The sequence below is a fragment of the Manihot esculenta genome, chromosome 5 (genome assembly GCF_001659605.2).
Source record: "Manihot esculenta cultivar AM560-2 chromosome 5, M.esculenta_v8, whole genome shotgun sequence".
Lineage (NCBI taxonomy): Eukaryota > Viridiplantae > Streptophyta > Magnoliopsida > Malpighiales > Euphorbiaceae > Manihot > Manihot esculenta.
The window spans coordinates 31015608-31034141 of record NC_035165.2 but is presented as its reverse complement, the minus strand read 5'-3'; the positions used below and the strand labels follow the sequence as shown (position 1 = coordinate 31034141).

At 35.0% G+C, this 18534-nt stretch overlaps 3 protein-coding genes across 3 annotated transcripts; 2 read left to right on the top strand and 1 right to left on the bottom strand.

Annotated features, from left to right (window-relative positions):
* The first annotated feature begins 6700 nt into the window (after positions 1-6700).
* On the top strand, positions 6701-8847 carry LOC110614408 (probable pectate lyase 4). Its single transcript, XM_021755930.1, has 4 exons — positions 6701-7057; positions 7571-7926; positions 8044-8179; positions 8626-8847. Exons 1-4 carry the CDS (start codon positions 6713-6715, stop codon positions 8845-8847), a joined length of 1059 nt encoding a protein of 352 aa, XP_021611622.1. The 5' UTR covers positions 6701-6712.
* A 3194-nt stretch (positions 8848-12041) lies between these two features.
* Positions 12042-14651, top strand: LOC110614340 (pectate lyase 1). The gene is made up of 4 exons (XM_021755857.1): positions 12042-12467; positions 13296-13651; positions 13763-13898; positions 14469-14651. Exons 1-4 carry the CDS (start codon positions 12042-12044, stop codon positions 14649-14651), a joined length of 1101 nt encoding a protein of 366 aa, XP_021611549.1.
* Positions 14652-15184: 533 nt separating this feature from the next.
* LOC110615442 lies at positions 15185-17639 on the bottom strand. Its single transcript, XM_021757282.1, has 2 exons — positions 16804-17639; positions 15185-15218 (listed from the first exon to the last, which is right to left on the bottom strand). Exons 1-2 carry the CDS (start codon positions 17637-17639, stop codon positions 15185-15187), a joined length of 870 nt encoding a protein of 289 aa, XP_021612974.1.
* Positions 17640-18534: the final 895 nt, after the last annotated feature.

The following is an 18534-nucleotide window of genomic DNA, read 5'->3' as shown; positions in this document are numbered from 1 at the left end:
TGCATGAGTTTAGAGGGCACGTTAGGCTGCTGAAGGTTGTTGACCAGGCCACCTATAAAGAGCCCTCAGATCAGAAATGGGCGAGTTTTCTCCCCATTCTCGAGCTCAGGTGAGTTTTTGTACTCCTTTGGTCGTTTTTCATGATTTCTCTACCTATCCCTCAAGTTTTCATGAGTTCTACCCTTGTTTTGAAGTTTTGAAGCTTAAATAGGAGTTTTGGGAGCTTGGAGGCTTTTGGAGCTTGGATCCTCCACACCTCCGAGTTAGGGATCGTACCACCCCTCGATCTTCAAGAGGTAAGTGTAGATCCTTGCTTTCCTTGTGTTTTAATGGAGTTTTAAGTAAGTTTAAAGATGTTTTGATGGTGGAGTATGGGTAGATATGCATGTTAAGATTTATGTGGGTTTTATGCCCAATGTATGTTTATGTATGTTTAAATGATGTAGTGTTGAAGGTTTATGTTAGTTTATGCTCCTTTATGCATGTGGGAGAGTGTATGCATGATTGGGAGAGAGTAAGTGAGGTTTTGAGTAGTTTTGATGGTTTTGGCTTATGTGGGTCATAAGCTATTGATGCATGTTTTATGATGTTCTTTGTTGGAGTTTAAGCTTGTTTAAGCTCCTTTGTGCATGATTGAGGGTTTATGCATGTTTTTATAAGGTTGGATGCTTGTTTGGGGTGTTTGGAAGGCTTGGGAGGCTTGTATGCATAAGAGGCTGAGTTCTGGATGAACTCAGGTTCGGCCGCCGAAGGTAGTTTCAGCCGCCGAACCTGCCTGTGGATGCATGGTTTGGCCACCTAACCTTGCCCCCGAAAGTTGCATTTCGGATCTGGAGCAGACTTTCGGCCGCCGAAGGTGATTTTCAGCCGCCGAAGGTGCCTGACTTTCGGATTTGGAGTGAGGCTTCGGCCGCCGAACCTGCATGACTTTCGGCTTTGGAAGGGACGTTCGGCCGCCGAAAGTGCCCTGTCCAGCCCTTTCATGGTTATTTTCTATGCATGTTTAAGTGATGTTTAGAGGGATTTTTGGGGAGTTGTTTATGAGTTGTTTGGAGTGTGTTTGGCACCTCATTCGAGTCCACCTGTGTAGGATCGGACCCGAGGGATCTAGGAGGCCAGCAGTGCTAGCTGTTGCAGAGTCAGTCCAGCGTCTGCCAGAGGTGAGTAGAACTAACTAATAAAATGTTTTAAGCATGTTTCACGCATCATGAATGCCATGTATATGTAATAGGTTGCTTGCATTAGAAATCACGAATATGATGCATTGCATTACTTACTGTTGATGTGGATGGACCAAGGCGACCCCAATAGCCCTATTTATGTTACGTTAATGAAGTCTTGAGGAGCCCCTTTGAGGGCCGGGCATAATGAAGTCCTGAGGAGCCCGAAGGGCCGGGCACCATGATATGTTACAGACAGAGGGAGTTTTGGTGGTCATGTCCATCCGTTATGTAAAATGTTTGTGCTGTGACGCATTCCATGATAGCATATGATTATTATTGTGCATTGTTTCTACTCACTGGGCTTTTTAGCTCACCCCTCTCCCCTAACCCCAGTGTTGCAGGTCTGAGGAAGATTGGGAAGTCTTAAGAGTTAAGGTTGTGGCTTTGTAATAGCTTAGTATGTTAGTGTGGACATGTATTATAAATTGATATAATGTATTGTAAGATAATGAATTGTAATGAAAAGTAAAGTAGAATTATGTTTATGGATTAGTACTGTGCTTGGCCCTAAGACTTGGTTAGTCCCTTTTTAGTACATGATGTATGTAAAGTTTTAATGTTGAGTTGTGTTGAACTAATTGTAATACCCGGCTCGAGTCCGGCATCGGAATTCCTGTAGTCCGGAGGAATCTCGGGTGTCGGAACCCTCGAGAAGGGTAATGCGTATGTTTTTCCAAGGTATGTTTTCACTGGTTTTCATGTTTTGAAGTGTTAAAAGACTTGAGTGTTGAAAGAAAAGCAACAAGGGAGAAATGCAAAGGTTCGGCCGCCGAAGGGTCCCTTTCGGCCGCCGAACATTGCATGGTTGCGGCTTCACGTTCGGCTGCCGAAGGTGGTCTGGCCAGCCACCTATAAAAGGGCCAAAGGTCGGTGAGAGAAGGGTATTTTCTCCTCCACTTGCAGCCAGAGGTGAGTTTCAGCCTCTCCACGTTGACTTTTATGTTTTCCATGATTTTCATCAAATCTTTCAAGAGTTTTAAGAGTTTTGGTGACGTATGAAGGTTTTGAGTAAAAGAAACAAGTTTTGAAGCTTGGAGCTTTGGAAGAGCTTTTCTTCATATCTCCACGTTAGGATCCTTCATCCTCAAGTTCTTTAAGAGGTAAGTGAAGATCCTGAGCTTCTTTGATGATTTTGAAAGGTTTTAGAAAGTTTGTATGGGTAGTATGCATGTTTAGGGTTAGGTGAGATTTGTGGTGATTTGTGGTGTTCCAGCATGTTTAAGTGTTATGTGCTATGTTTGTTTGGGGTTTTAGGGTAGTTTTAGACCCCTTTGTGCATATATATGTGTATATGCTAGTTGGGAGTAGTTGCTATGCATGTTTGTAGGTTTTTGGGCAAAGTTTGCATGAAACAGAGCAGGGTTCTGCCCTTCGGGCAAAACCAGGTTCGGCCGCCGAAGGAAGGTTCGGCCGCCGAACCCCTTGTGGAGGCAGTTCGGCTGCCAAAGGTTGCCCCCGAAAGCTAGGCTTTCGGTTTAGACAGAGACTTTCGGCCACCGAAAGAGGGAGTTCGGCCGCCGAAAGTGTGTGAGTTTCGTCTCTGGACGAGACCTTCGGCCGCCGAAGGTGCCGCCGACCATGCATGAGTTTCGTCTCTGGAGAGGGGTTTCGGCCGCCGAACCTGCCGCCGAAAGTGCCCTGTCCAGCTTTCTTTTGCATGTTTTATGTGATGGTTTTCGGTTTGTTTAGAGGGTTTTTGGGGAGTTTCGTAGCGATGTTCTTGAGTGAGTTTAGTCCCTCATTTGAGTCCACCTGTGTAGGTACGGACCAGAGGAATCAGGGAAATCAGCAGTGAGTTCAGTGTCAGAACCTGTAGTGTCAGTGCAGAGATAACTAGGTGAGTGGAATTTAACTTAATGTTTTAATATGATAACTGATATTTTCTCATGCTTCATGCATCATGACTATGCTATAGGGTGAGTGCATTAGTGTACACAAAGATGATGCATTGCATTTATCCTTGTACTTGGCATTGCTCCTTGTACATTGCTTATGTGAGACGGCACGGACTTCGTGAGGATTCATTAGCCCTCAGAGGAAGACCTGGAACAGCCCTACGGGGACCAGGCACAACACAAAGACCTGGAACAGCCCTACGGGGACCAGGCACATGGTACTTAGGTACCCCAGATGAGATAGAGGGAGTTTTGATCCGTCCGGCCGAGGTGATGTGCTTATATGTTGCATTCCATGAGAGCATGTTTTATCACCTGTTATTTGCCTATTCTACTCACTGGGCTATCGTAGCTCATCCCTCTCCCCTAACTTTAGTTGTGCAGGTTCAGAGGTCAGAGAGAACTCAGCAGGGTACAGGAAGAGTACATAGTTTTGTAATAGCTAGTGTGGACATGTAATTGTACAGAGATAGTGTATATGTATAGAATGGTGCTTGATTTATATGACTTGTAATCCCTTTGTGGAGTCACATGATCAGTTTATGTATGTTTCTTTATTCGTGTACGTTTATGAGCAAAACCAGGCTTAACAGTATGAGTTTGATCCGCCTAGAGCCATGAGGAGCTCTAGTAGGGATTAGTAGAGCACAGAGAGAGTGCATGCACAGGTTAAGCCTTGGAATGAAGAAAAGTGTTATGTTTTTACAGCAATTGTATGATCATGTATGGGATTTCACAGGTATACAGACAGGATAGCAGGCTTACTACGGGTTCCGGCGACCTTAAGTCGATCTGGATCCTAGTGCCGGTGGCAGTTCGGTTTCCGGGCTGTTACACTAATCTTGTGGCATGTGTTGTTTACCACGCTAGAGTATTTGATGAGGACTCTAGTGGAGGTCTTGTGTTTGTGGTTTGATGCATGCACAGGTTAGATTCTAGTTCTTTGGATGTGACTCCGGCTTGATGTATGTTGTGTTGACCCAGCTAGAGTTTTGATGAGGGTTCTAGTAGGGGGTCCTTTTATGTTTTCAGTTATGTTGCATACAGGTCAAGCTCGGTGTTTGCATCATATGTTTAAGTTTTTATGTTAAAGTTTTGATCATGTATGGGATTTGACCAGGTGATAGAATGTACGTTTGGCTTGCTACGGGTCCCGGCGGCCTTAAGCCGATCTGGATTCTAGCGCCAGTGGCGGTTCGGGCCGTTACAGAGGGGTATCGGTTTCCGGATCGTTACACTCATGACCAGGATATTCGGTTATGATAAAGACTCAACCTAGTGCGTTGGCAGAGTCTTAAAGGGTCATGCTACTTACCGTTGATAGTTGTTACAAAGTGATTCTTAGAATCTCATTTATCACGGAATTTCTTATCTACTAGCCAGTACAAATCAGATTCTCAAAAAAATCTACTAACTAATATAATCTTCTTACAGTATAAATCTACTAAAAAATATATGAATAATTGCAAAATTTCACAGCATCAGACACATTTTCCTCCACCTAATCCAGTGAATCTTTCTTTCATTTTCTTTTTGCCCCCACTAAAAATTAGTAATTAAGCTGTTGAGAGAATTGCAAAAGGTAGTTGGAAAGTGAAAGCAACTAATAGTATGCATAGATATTACTTAGAAACCACCTTAATAAGCACTTCTCTTCCCTCTTGTGATAAGAGATTCCCCTTTCACCCTGTAATTTTATTCTGACTATGGGTTTTTATTACCTTAAAGGAGAGTGGCTTTGATTTGGAAATAGTCACTAACAAACCTAGAAACTTATCTTGCCCACCTATGTTTTAAATCTCAAGCCACGATGCCCTTCTCTACAAGTAGTCCTTGGGGTACTAAGACTAAAGAAAATGAATGATTTTGTGAGATTTACTCCTTTCCACTCGCCATGGAATAATCATAGAGAATGCGCTTTAGAATTCTCGCCTCCTTTATAATAGCTCTAGTGAAGATGATCGAGTCATCTACAAATAAAAGATACTTGATTGTTGGGCTATACAGAGATATGATTATTCTTTTTAAAGCTAAATTTTATAGTGAGTGAGATAGACCCTTCGTATAGAACAAGTATAAGAATGATCATAATGGGTACTCTTGTCTCAATCCCCTCAAAAGCATGATTAGACCAAAATATTGTCTCAATCCCCTCAAAAGCATGATTAGACCAAAATAATTGCCATTATTTATATGATGCAAGAAGATCCCTATTCAATACTATCATATGCGTTGCTTATGTCTAACTTTAGTGTAAAACCTGTCTTGCCCTGTTCCCTGTGCAATTTCAAATAATGCATTATCCCATAGCTGATATTATCAGCTATTAATTTGCATTTAGTAAATGCATTCTGCTCATCTGAAATGATAGCGGGTGTTAATGGCTATAGTTGATGAAGCATGATTTTTGAGATGATTTTATATAATATATTGTGCAGATCGATTAGGTGGAGATCTTTCATAATACACACATTCTTGACCTTAGGAGTGAGACAGATAACAATAGCATGATTAATGCTTTTTAAAGTTTTACTTGTATCAAAGAAGCTGGTCACTACCTCAGTCACCTCCTCCCATAATATGTCAGTAATGCTGAAAGAAGTGCCCAGTCATCCCATCATCACCATGGACTTTAAAGGAATTAATAAAAAAAGCAGCTCTTTTAGTCTCTTCGTGAGTCATTGGTCTAGTGAAAGAAGCATTCATGGAGGCATCGATTCTGGTTTGAAACCCTACAGGAATTTGATCAAGTTAGTGCATAATTTTTTAATTTTTTTTGTTAGTTCTCATTGTGAGGAAGTGATTCACGTTAAAATCTGGCATAAAATAAGGGACAATTTCTTATACATATATACACTAAATTAATAGAATTAATATATTATAATAATTAGTTAAATTAATAGAATTAATATAGTTTAATAATTAGTTAAATTAATAGAATTAATATAGTATAATAATTAGTGGTTCTGTAATAATTTTAAATAGGATAAAATATACTATTGAAATGTAAGGTCTAATTCTCATATTTTTAAAATTTTATTATTAAATTATTGACATTTAAAAAAATTTACAATTTAGTCTTTGTCACCCATACTTTTAATATATATATATTTTTATCTAAAACAATAAAATTCTCTATTTAATTAAATCCACAAGTTTTAATTGTGTATATATGTAAAATTTTCCAATTGCAAGCAAATTTTCGAAAGTGTGTACAAATATGGCAAATTAGTTCAGTTTCTAGTTCTCTTATTTCCTATTTATAGTTTATATCACAACCAAAAACTCCATAGCCACCATTCCAGGGCTGAACCCAGCTGCAACTGACCTTTATTAACAGCTAAACCCTTCTACTACGTACAACGATCTCATTGAAACCAAATCAGCAAGCCAAGCATTAGCAATTCATCATAAAAACCCCAAGCCCACCATCTCTTCCAGGCAACTCTAGCTTCTCATTCATCTTGTCTGGCATTTGAATCCAAAGCAACAAGGAGTTTACTACGTACAAAGATGGCCGTACAAAGGAACTTTCCTTTAGCTCTTTCTTTGGTCATCTTCTTCTTCATGACTCCGAGCTTTTGTGTTGCTCAAATGATGAATCCAATTGATAGTTGCTGGAGACAGAACCCTAATTGGCGTAGAAGCAGGCAGCAACTGGCCACTTGCTCCGTGGGGTTTTCAGGGAAGATGACTAACAATATTGGGAAAGATACTATCCGCTACAAAGTGAGTGATCCTAGTGATGATCCATTGAACCCTAAGAAAGGGACTCTGCGGTACGGAGCCACCATGATCACTGGGAAAGTGTGGATAACTTTCCAAAAGAACATGAATATTCAGCTTGTCAAGCCCCTTCTCATTAGCAGTTTCACCACACTCGATGGCCGTGGTGTCGACATTCACATCACTGGCAACGCTTGCCTTCTGGCCTACAAGGTGAATTTTTTCTTCTTTGTTCCTTTTTAGGTATATACAAGGTGAATTAATTACTAAGGAGCACTGCCCGATTAATGATTTTTTATCACTATCCTAAAATTATTCTATAGAACCGTTACATAATATAATGATCAGGTATTAATTATTAATTATTGTGATTTATTATAATATAACTATTGTATACATAATATTAATATTATAAAATTTTTCTTAAAAAATGAGTTAGAGTTATACAAAATTTCGAGTTCGAATACTACAAATATGATTCAATCGAATGATATATATAAAAAAATGACGAGTGATGATCGATTAATTAATTAAAAGAATAATATATTTTATAATATATATGATATTATAATTGTTAGCCTATAATTTTAATTTATTTAACGCGAAGCGTTATATTTTTATAGATTTAATATATTTTCATAATTTATATTATATTTTTAAATTTCAATTTTTTAAGTATTATAAATTCATTTTAAAGGCATGAATATTTTTGTTTATACTTTTCAGGCAACAGATGTGATCATCCATGGGCTAAGGATTCACCATTGCAAGGCCGTAGGTCCATCATCGGTAAGGGGACCAAATGGAGAAATGGTGCCTCTAGGTCAGATGGATGGAGATGCAATCAGATTGGTTACTGCATCAAAGGTTTGGATAGACCACAATACACTGTATTCATGCCAGGATGGTCTTCTGGACGTAACTCGAGGATCTACAGACGTTACCATCTCTAACAACTGGTTCAAGGACCAAGACAAGGTTATGCTTCTTGGACACGACGATGGATACTTGAGAGACAAGAACATGAGAGTTACTGTTGTGTTCAATCACTTTGGTCCAAATTGCAACCAACGAATGCCAAGGTGATTTCTCTAAATGGGTCCTTTCTCTTTAGTAGCATGAGACAGCAACCAAAAGGAAAATCTTCTTATTTATTAATTTGAGTCAATGATCTTTATTGGCATATTAAAACATTGCAGGGTTCGCCATGGATATGCACACGTGGCCAACAACCTGTACCAAGGATGGGAACAGTATGCAATTGGGGGAAGCATGAATCCTAGCATTAAGAGTGAAGCCAACTACTTCATTGCACCAAAATCAGGAAATAAAGAGGTGATTAATCTACTTTGTAACCCCAAATTGAGCTTATAATACTAAATTTTAGTACTTCTTACATCCATTCGGATGCCCATTCCACATTAAAAAAAACTCATAGAAAGTAGGTTTATGAATAGTGAAGGCTCTACTATTACATTTTAGAGTTGATATTTTATAGTGAAGGCTCTACTATTACATTTTAGAGTTTACATAAAAATATCAATGAGTATTGAAATGAGTGGTTCAACATTATTTTCGCTTCAATCCTCATGAATGGAGCAAATACTCACTTGGAAGCTCTTTATCCCTTAGTGGGCCGATCCGGTGTGAATTATTACTTTAAATACTAAGTGAAATTTGACAAATACTATTTTTTTGCATCTCCAACTCAATAATTGGAGGAATATTATAGTCTTATGTACAAGAAAGACCTACTAAGTAGTGTAATTGGTATTTAACAGGTAACATGGAGAAATGGCATCAATGAGAATAGCAAGCCATGGAAGTTCTATTCCGTGGGAGATGTATTTGAAAATGGAGCCTCTTTCATTCAGACGGGTTTAGGTGGGGCAAACCCTAATTATAATGATCAACAGAGGTTCAAGGTTGTAGATGCCAAGTTTGTGAGGTCGATAACAAAGTCATCAGGTGCTTTAAAGTGCTTTAGAACTATTATGTGCTGAGACACGATCAATCTGAAAGACGCGAAAGGAAACAGAAGATACTGTTTGTTGTGTATTGAAAAATTCTTTCACGCATCTAGATGTACAAGTTGATTTGTACATCTAACCAATAAAAAAAAAATTAAAATGTGGATTTCACCATATTTTAAATAAGATTTTTTTTAATTACGTGTGAGGATTACATTTTATGGATATATACACCCGAGTGTATAGAAAATTTCATACTGTGTATCTATATATATATATGATCTCCACTTGAAATATTCTACCTTACAATATTTTTTTCTCAAAAGAAAATTTTAAGCTTATGGATATTATTCTTATATTATTTAGAAATTTATTATTTTTCATTTTTTATCTTATACTATCCAGTCTAGAGGTGCAAGGGTTTATAGAAGAATATAAATTATTTTTTCCAATTATCAACAAAACATATATTAAAATTATTCTTCCTCTCATTCATACTACAGAATTTACAGTTTAGTAACGTAAAAAATCAATTGCCAGACTACATAAATGATTTGTTGCTAATCCGTAGCAACAAATTAGAAACGAACGAGTCAACTTTTGCGAAACTCATTAGGAAGTTAGTTAGCAAGATTTATAATGTGTTGCTAAGGGTACGATTAGTTTTCAAATCTATTGAAAAATCAATACTAATAACAATAATAAATTTCAGTTATTAACAAATTTGCTAATTACAACCAAGCATGATGTTGCAAAATTTGTTCCTAAACTAGCCAAACTCTATCATCCCCTGCCTAAATTAATTCACAAGTATTGTTAGGGTGTTATTAATATCCACATCTCTAAGGATGGCTCTTAACTGTCAAATGTTCCATGTATTGGAGGAGTCATCAAATAATAGAGAGACCCCATGAATTGAATTATCTACATTCTGCTTTACTCTAGCAAGTTAGGGAAAGGATTTCGGAATCTTCCTCTCATATTTGCAAATAATAGAATTCCCATCATTAACGTTCCAATGAACTCCTCTTTTCAAAATTTGTCACTCGCATAAAATATTCTACCATGTCTATGAAGTTCTAGAACCTTTTGTGGTCTGCATGAAATCTGAAAAAGGAAAATATTTGCCTTTTAAGACTTGGTCATTGAAGCATTAATTTGGTTTTGAAAGAATTCTCTAGGTTTATTTCGCAAAAAGGATCATGTTAAAAGTCTCAATATCCCATACCAGCCAATACTTTTAGTTGACATATTTTTCTCTATCTAATCTAGTGATTTTTTTTTTTCATTCTCTTTTTGCCTTCACCAGAAATTAGCCATTAAACTGAGGAGAGAATTGCAAAAGGTAGCTTGAAAGCAAAAACAACTCATGGTATACTCAAGTATTGCTGATACAGCCACTTTGATATGCAATTCTCTTCCCCTTGTGATAAGAGATTCCCTTTCCACCTGCAATTTTGTTCTGAATACAGGTTTTGATTACCTCAAAGGAGAGTGACTTTGATATGGAAATGGTCGCTGATAAACTTAGAAACTTATCTTACCCTCCTATGCTTTGAATCCTGAGCATGATGCCTCTATGAGTAGTCCTTGGAGTATTAGAACTAAAGAAAATGGACGATTTTGTGAGATTTACTACTTATCCACTTGCCATGGAATAATCATAGAGAATGCAATTTAAGTTCTTGCCTCTTTTATAGTATTTCTAGTGAAGATGATTGAGTCATCTGCAAAAGGAAGATGCTTAACTATTGGGCTATACCGAGATATGAATATTCCTTCTAAAGCCAAATTATTCAGAGAGTGAGATAGATCCTCTCCATAGGACAAGTATAAGGACGATGATAATGAGTCCCGTCTTAATCCCCTCGAAAGCTTGATAAGACCAAAGTAATTGCCATTTATTTGTACTAAGTCGGACACACTGAGAAGACAAATTCCATATATAACTCATTTTATCCATCTAGCATAAAAGCCAAAACAGATTAACATATGATGCAAAAAGACCCATTCAACAATATCGAAAGCCTTGCTTATGTCTAACTTCAGTGCAAAACATGTCTTGTCCCCTTCCTAGTGCTATTTCAAGTAATGCATTACCTCATATGGCTAATGATAATATTATTCGTTATCAATATAACTTTAGTGAATGCATTCTGCTCCTCTGAAATGATAGATGACATTAATGGCTATAGTCAATGAACCATGACTTCTGAGATGATTTTATGTGATACAGTATGCAGACCGACTAGGTGGAAATCTTTCATAGTACATATATTCTTAACCTTAGGAGTGAGACAGATAATAGTATGATTAATACTTTTTAACACTTTATCTATCTCAAAGAAGCTGCTCACTGCCTCAATTACCTCCTTCCCGTAATATGCTAATAATTATGAGTTACCTGGGGCCTTAAAGGGATTAATAGAAAAAACAGCTCTCTTTAGTCTCTTCTCGAATCACTGGTCTAATGAGAGAAGCATTCATGGACCCATCAATTCTGATTTGAACCCTGCAGTAATTTGATCAAGGTAATACATATTTTTAAATTTTTTATTGGTTCTTATTGTCGAGGTATTAATTCACGTTAAAAGTTCACAAATATTAAGGGAGAATTTCTAGTGTATATATAGGTGAATGTACACTAAATTAATAAAATTAGTATATTATAATAATGAGTGGTTTTTTATCATAATTTTAAATAATATAAAATATAATTTAGTTCTTGTACTTTTTTTAAATTTTATTATTGAATCATTGATATTTGAAAAAAAATTATTATTTAGACCCAAAATCAAAGTTAACTTGTTAATTCTATTAAAAATTATTAAAATACCCTTTAATATATTTTTTTATCCAAAAGGGTAAAATTTTTTGTATTTAATTAAATTTACAATTTTTTAGTGTATGTACGTCAAGCAAATTTTCGAAAGTGTGTACAAATATGGCAAATTAGTTCAGTTTCTAGTTCTCATATTTCCTATTTATAGTTTATATCACAACCAAAAACTCCATAGCCACCACATTCCAGGACTGAACCAGCTGCAACTGACCTTTATGAACAGCTAAACACTTCTAGTACAACCATCTCATTGAAACCAAATCAGCAAGCCAAGCATTAACAATTCATTATAAAAACCCCATCCTCACCATCTCTTCCAGCCAACTTTAGCTTCTTATTCATCTTTTCTGGCATTTGAATCCAAAGCAATAAGGAGTTTACGTAGATGGCCGTACAATGGAACTTCGCTTTAGCTCTTTCTATTGTCATCTTCAACTTCATCTCTCCGACATTTTGCGTTGCCCAAAAGATGAATCCCATTGATAGTTGCTGGAGACAGAACCGTAATTGGCGAAGAAGCAGGCAGCAACTGGCCACTTGCTCCGTGGGGTTTTCAGGGAAGATGACTAACAACATTGGGAAAGATACTATCCGCTACAAAGTGAGTGATCCTAGTGATGATCCACTGAACCCTAAGCAAGGGACTCTGAGATATGGAGCCACCATGATCACTGGAAAAGTGTGGATAACTTTCCAAAAGAACATGAACATTCAGCTTGTCAAGCCACTTCTCATTAGCAGCTTCACCACACTCGACGGCCGTGGTGTCGACATTCACATCACTGGCAACGCTTGCCTTCTGGTCTACAAGGTATTTTTTTTTTTTTGTTTTTTCTAGGCATATACAAGGTGAATATTCTAATTATTAACAGTAATGCCCGGTTAATGAGGGCGGATGACTATCCCTAAGATTATTCTACGCAATCCTTATATAATATAAGATTTGCGTGTTAAATATTATTATGACCTATTATAATACAATCGTTCTATACATAATAAAGATTTCTTCTTTAAAAAGTGAAATGAGATTTGGTTTTCAACTATTAATCATCTCAACTTTAATCGTGACCTAATAAATAACTGAAGTTTAAAAAAATATTATTTTTAACTAAATTTATAATTTGAAAATTGTATTTAAAAGTAATTTTTTAAATTTATAATTTTAAATTTGTGTTTAAAATTTTCTTTAAAGTTTAAGTGTTTAAAATAATAATTTTTTATAGTATAAGTGTTTAAAAGTTTTTTAAATATTTATTAGGTCATAATTAAAGTCGAGATACATGATAAGTAAAAATATTAAAATATAGAAGTGGAAATATGCAATTTGTTAATAGAATTTTATAGAGTTTCGAGTTTGAATTCTATCAAAATGTAAATTTAATTTAATTGGATGGTATATATAAAAAAATGATGTCTTGATGATAAATTAATTAATTAACTAATAAAAATAACATGTTTTACAATATGGCATTATAATTGTTGGCCATAATTTTAATTTATTTAACACCGTGTATTAAATTTTTATAGAACTGCTGTACTATTTGCATAATTTTATATTTTATTTCTAAATTTCAACTTTTTTTTCAAGTAATGTAAATTCTTTTAAAGGGATGAATATATTTGTTTATATACTTTTCAGGCAACAGATGTGATCATCCATGGGCTAAGGATTCACCATTGCAAGGCCGTAGGCCCTGCATCGGTAAGGGGACCAAATGGAGAAATGGTGCCTCTAGGTCAGATGGATGGGGATGCAATCAGATTGGTTACTGCATCAAAGGTTTGGATAGACCACAATACCCTATATTCATGCCAAGATGGTCTTCTGGACGTGACTCGAGGATCTACAGACGTTACCATCTCTAACAACTGGTTCAAGGACCAAGACAAGGTTATGCTTCTTGGACACGATGATGGGTACTTGAGAGACAAGAACATGAGAGTTACTGTTGTGTTCAACCACTTCGGTCCAAATTGCAACCAGCGGATGCCAAGGTGATTTCTCTAAATGGGTCCTTTCTCTTTAGTAGCATGAGACAACAACCAAAAGGAAAATCTTCTTATTATTTGAATCAATGATCTTTACTGGGTTATTAAAAATTGCAGGGTTCGCCATGGATATGCACACGTAGCCAACAACCTGTACCAAGGATGGGAACAGTATGCAATTGGGGGAAGCATGAATCCTAGCATTAAGAGTGAAGCCAACTACTTCATTGCACCAAAATCAGGAAATAAAGAGGTAATAGCCTTCTTTATATCCCCAAATTGAGCTTAGAACATTAGTATTTCTTACACCCGTTTGGATTGCCATTATTATGAAAATGTAGGTTTTACATTTACATCGTATCTTAGGAATTAGGTAACGATATCTTAGTAATTATGAAATTATTATTTTAATATTAAGAATATAAATGGATAATAATTTAAAATTATTATAAATAAAAATTTAATTATTTTTATTATATATGATAACATATTTTAATAAATAATTAATTTTATGTCTGACAAAATTATTTTTCAACAACGATTTTTGTTTTTCATAAATAGTTAAGTGAATTATTGTGTACACTATAATGGTGGAGATAAAAATTGTGTTTATGAATTTATATTTATAATTTAAATATTTATGCCAAGCCAAGTCTTAGATCTATTATGTAGTATTGAACACATATATACTTGATGCGTAGTGTAAAATTTGATGATTTTTAATTGCTTTTCGTGTCTTTGATTTAAATAAATACTATAATCATATGTGAACTTCATGCACAAGAATGGGCAACTAATAAGTAGTGTAATTGATATTTAACAGATAACATGGAGAAACGGTATAAATGAAAAAAGCAAGCCATGGAATTTTTATTCTGTGGGAGATGTATTTGAAAATGGAGCCTCTTTCATCCAGACAGGTTTAAGTGGGGCAAATCCTAACTATAACAATCAACAAAGGTTTACAGTTGCAAATGCCAAGTCTGTCCCATTTATAACAAAGTGATCAGGTGCTTTAAAATGTTTTAGAACTATTATGTGTTGAGATATGATCAATCTTAAAGACGATAAAGGAAATAAATTACTTGTTATATATTAGAAAATTCTTACATACGTCCTATTGTATAAGTTTATTTATATATTCAACCAAGAAAAAAAATAAAAATTTCATATTAAAATACACGTCTTATCATATTTTAAATAATATTTTTCTTAATTTTAAATTACGTGTCAAAATTATATTGAATAGGTGTATACACTCGGGTGCATGAAAAAATTTCCCAACGTGTATCTATATATTGTATATTTGAAATGTTCTATCTTATGAGTATATATATATATTTTTTAAAAAGAAAATTTTAAGCTTATGGATATTATTCTTATATCATTTAGAAATTTCTTATTTTTTCATCTTTTATTTTATAAAACCTGGTGTCGAGGTGAAGGGTTTATAGAAGAATATGAATTGTTTTCTCCAATTATCAACAAAACGTATACTTAAATGTTCTTCCACTTATGCATACATACACACTATAAAATTTACAGTGTAGCAACCAAAAAATCAATTATCAAACTACATAAATGATATGTTGTTAATCAGTAACAATAGATTAGTTCAAACTGAACTAGTCAACTTCAGCGAAACTCATTAGAAAATCAATTAATAATGGATTTATAATATGTTGCTAATGTTATCTGAGTTAGACAATAAGTTTTGAAATTTATTGAGAAATGGGAGAATAATAGTAATAAATTTTATTTAGTAACAAATTTGCTAAATACACAAACATGATTTTGAAAAATTTGTTGCTAATTTTAGTGCTATTCATTTTTGGTTCTAATACGATTTGTACTAGATGATTTTTCATAAGAATCAAATCGAAATCGAATTTGAATTAGACTTTTGGTTTTTTTAATTTTTAAAAATTATATTTAAAATTAAATTTCAGTATAATTCTAAACAATTTTGGTACAATTTCAGTTTAATTCCTCATTTGATTTTGATTTTTTTTTTAATTTTTATTTTAGTTTTAGTTTCAGTTTAAACTTTAATTCTTTTAAATAAATTTACAATATTCTTACTTTTATTTTAAAATAGTAAATAACCTAATCTTGAAATAATAATATTAACAATTAAACAACAATAACAATATTAATATATATATATATTATATATATTTTATATAACAATAACAATATTAATATATAATTAAAAGAGAGTTATATATAAATATGAATATTTAGTTTAAAAAATAATTAAATAATACTAAATATAAAAATAATAAAAAAGAATGTATATACACACACAATAAATTAAATTTTTATTAATTTACACTTCAAATAACTAAAAATTAACTATTTTATTTATATTTTAATATATTTATAATTTTTTACTATATATTATTTAACAATTTATAAAATTAATATTAGAATCTTTAAATAGAATTATATATTTTTTAATAATATAATTTATATGATTATATTAAAATTATATAAAATATAAAACATATTATTGAAACTATATAATGAAATTATAATATAATTAAAATTATTTAAAAACACATGCATAAAATTGGTTTTGACATATGATTCCGATTTAGTTCAATTTCAATACGGTATTGATATAATTTTTAATAAAAACTCTAAACTAAAAACAAATAGCTAAATAAGTTTAGATTGGTACGATATAATTCTTATAATATATGTTCTTTTTTATTATGGTACTGTTATTTAATTCGGTTTGGATCCTAATCCTGCACAATCTAGTGCCAAACTCTATCATCCCGTTGCCTGAATAAATTTACAGGTATTGTTAGGATGTTATGGATCTTCTCATCTTCAAAGACTGCTTTTTTTTTTTTGAAATAACAAGAAAACTTCATTAATTCAAAGAGAACAAAGAAACAATATGAGGAGGAGGGATATCAATCCAAACTCCTTGACCTGACTCAGAATGAGCCGATGTTGCTAGAACATGAGCGACATCATTCGCAGATCTATGAACAAAAACACACTTTGCTTCCTCATAACTAGATAGAAACAGTTTACAATCTTGAACCAAAAGGCCAAAAGACGATAAATCATCTAACAAAACACAATTAACTGACATCACAAGTACCTGAGCATCCAATTCGAAAAGAACTCGATCCTATCCACACTCTTTAATCCAGCTCAATGCTTCCCGGAATGCTATAGTTTCAGCACACTTTGCATCCATCTGGCTATAAAAAGAGCCTGTTCTAGCAGCCACAAAACTCCCATCATCCTTCCGGATTACACAACCGAAACCTACCGAATCTCGTTGCAAGCTTAAAGAGGCGTCAATGTTCGCCTTGATCCAACCGTGCGGCGGAGGAGACCAGAACGGACGAGCCGGGTCGACAATGGTGCTTACTGAGGACACGACCCGGGCTGCTTTCCATTGCTGCAAAAAATTCAGAGCCATGAAGAACACACCACTCGCAGTCTGACCCTGGCCCTTCCATACAACATTGTTCATATTTTGCCACAAAGCCCATAAGATCATTAGCATAAGGGAGGCATTTTCCACAAAAGCAAAAGAGAAGGCTAAAGAAAACCACTCATTTAAAGAAGATGCAGAAGGCGTAGGCCAACCCAACGGCGAGCTTAACCAGCAGCTGCGGGCAAAAGGGCACTGAATCAGAATATGCAAGACATTCTCAGGGGCTACATGACACAACGGGCATGAAGGATCAATTGGGACTCTCTTGGACTGAAGTGACGAGAGGCAAGGAACAACATTAACTAGAGCCTGCCAGCAGAAATTGAGCACTTTTGGGGGAACTTTAGCTTTCCAGAACCTTTTCCATATCTCGCTCCCTTCCCTATGTTGAAAGCCATCAACCAGGAACCTATATGCACTCTTAACCGAATAGTGACCTTTGGACTCAAATTTCCAGCACCATATGTCAGAACACGATGAAAGACTAAGAGGGATGTTCAAAATACAACTTCTATCTCTTTCGTTGAACATCTGTGCAATTAAACTCTCGTTCCATCTGTGGTTAATTATGAGATTTGAAACAACAACTCTAGCACAGTTCAAAGGAGGGGTTGTGGAAACCAGGGACTCAGGCAGCTCTCTCAACTAGGGTTGCCCCCAGACTGAAATTGACTGACCATTCCCAATCCTCCAGTAAGCCCCAGCTCGAATCAAACCCCGAGTTTCCCATATGCTGCGCCACAAAAAACTAGGGTTACTTCCCAAAGGAGCTTCAAAGAAAAATTGTGTCGAAAAATAGCGGGCCTTAAGGACACGAGCCACTAAGGACTGAGGCCTGTTGATAATGTGCCAGCCCTACTTTCCAAGCATGGCCAAGTTAAACTTATGAAGAATTTTGAAACCTAGCCCACCATCAGATTTGTGCTTTGCCATTCTGTACCAACCCAGCCAATGAATACCCCGATTTTGTGCTTCAAAGACTGCTCTTAAGTGCCAAATATTCCATGTATTGGAAGAGGCATCAATTAATTGAGAGACCCAATGAATTGAATTATCTGCATTCTACTTGACTCTAGAAAGTCGGAGGAAGGATTTTGGAATCCATCTCTTATGTTTACAAAGAATAGAATTCCCATCATAATGTTCTAACGGACTCCTCTTTCCCAAATTTGCTGTTTTCACAGAATAGTCAGCTATGTCCATAAAGGTCTAGAATCTTGTGTGGCCTACATGAAATTCGCGAAAGAAAAATATTTACCTTTTAAGACTTTGGATTATTAAAACATTAATTTGGCTTTAAAAGAATTCTCCAAAACTTTATTTCACAAAAAGGCATATACCATATAAAATTATTTTATCATGCTAAAATTATATAAAATCATGATTATTTTTTAAATAGAGTATATTTTAGCATGATAAAGATAAT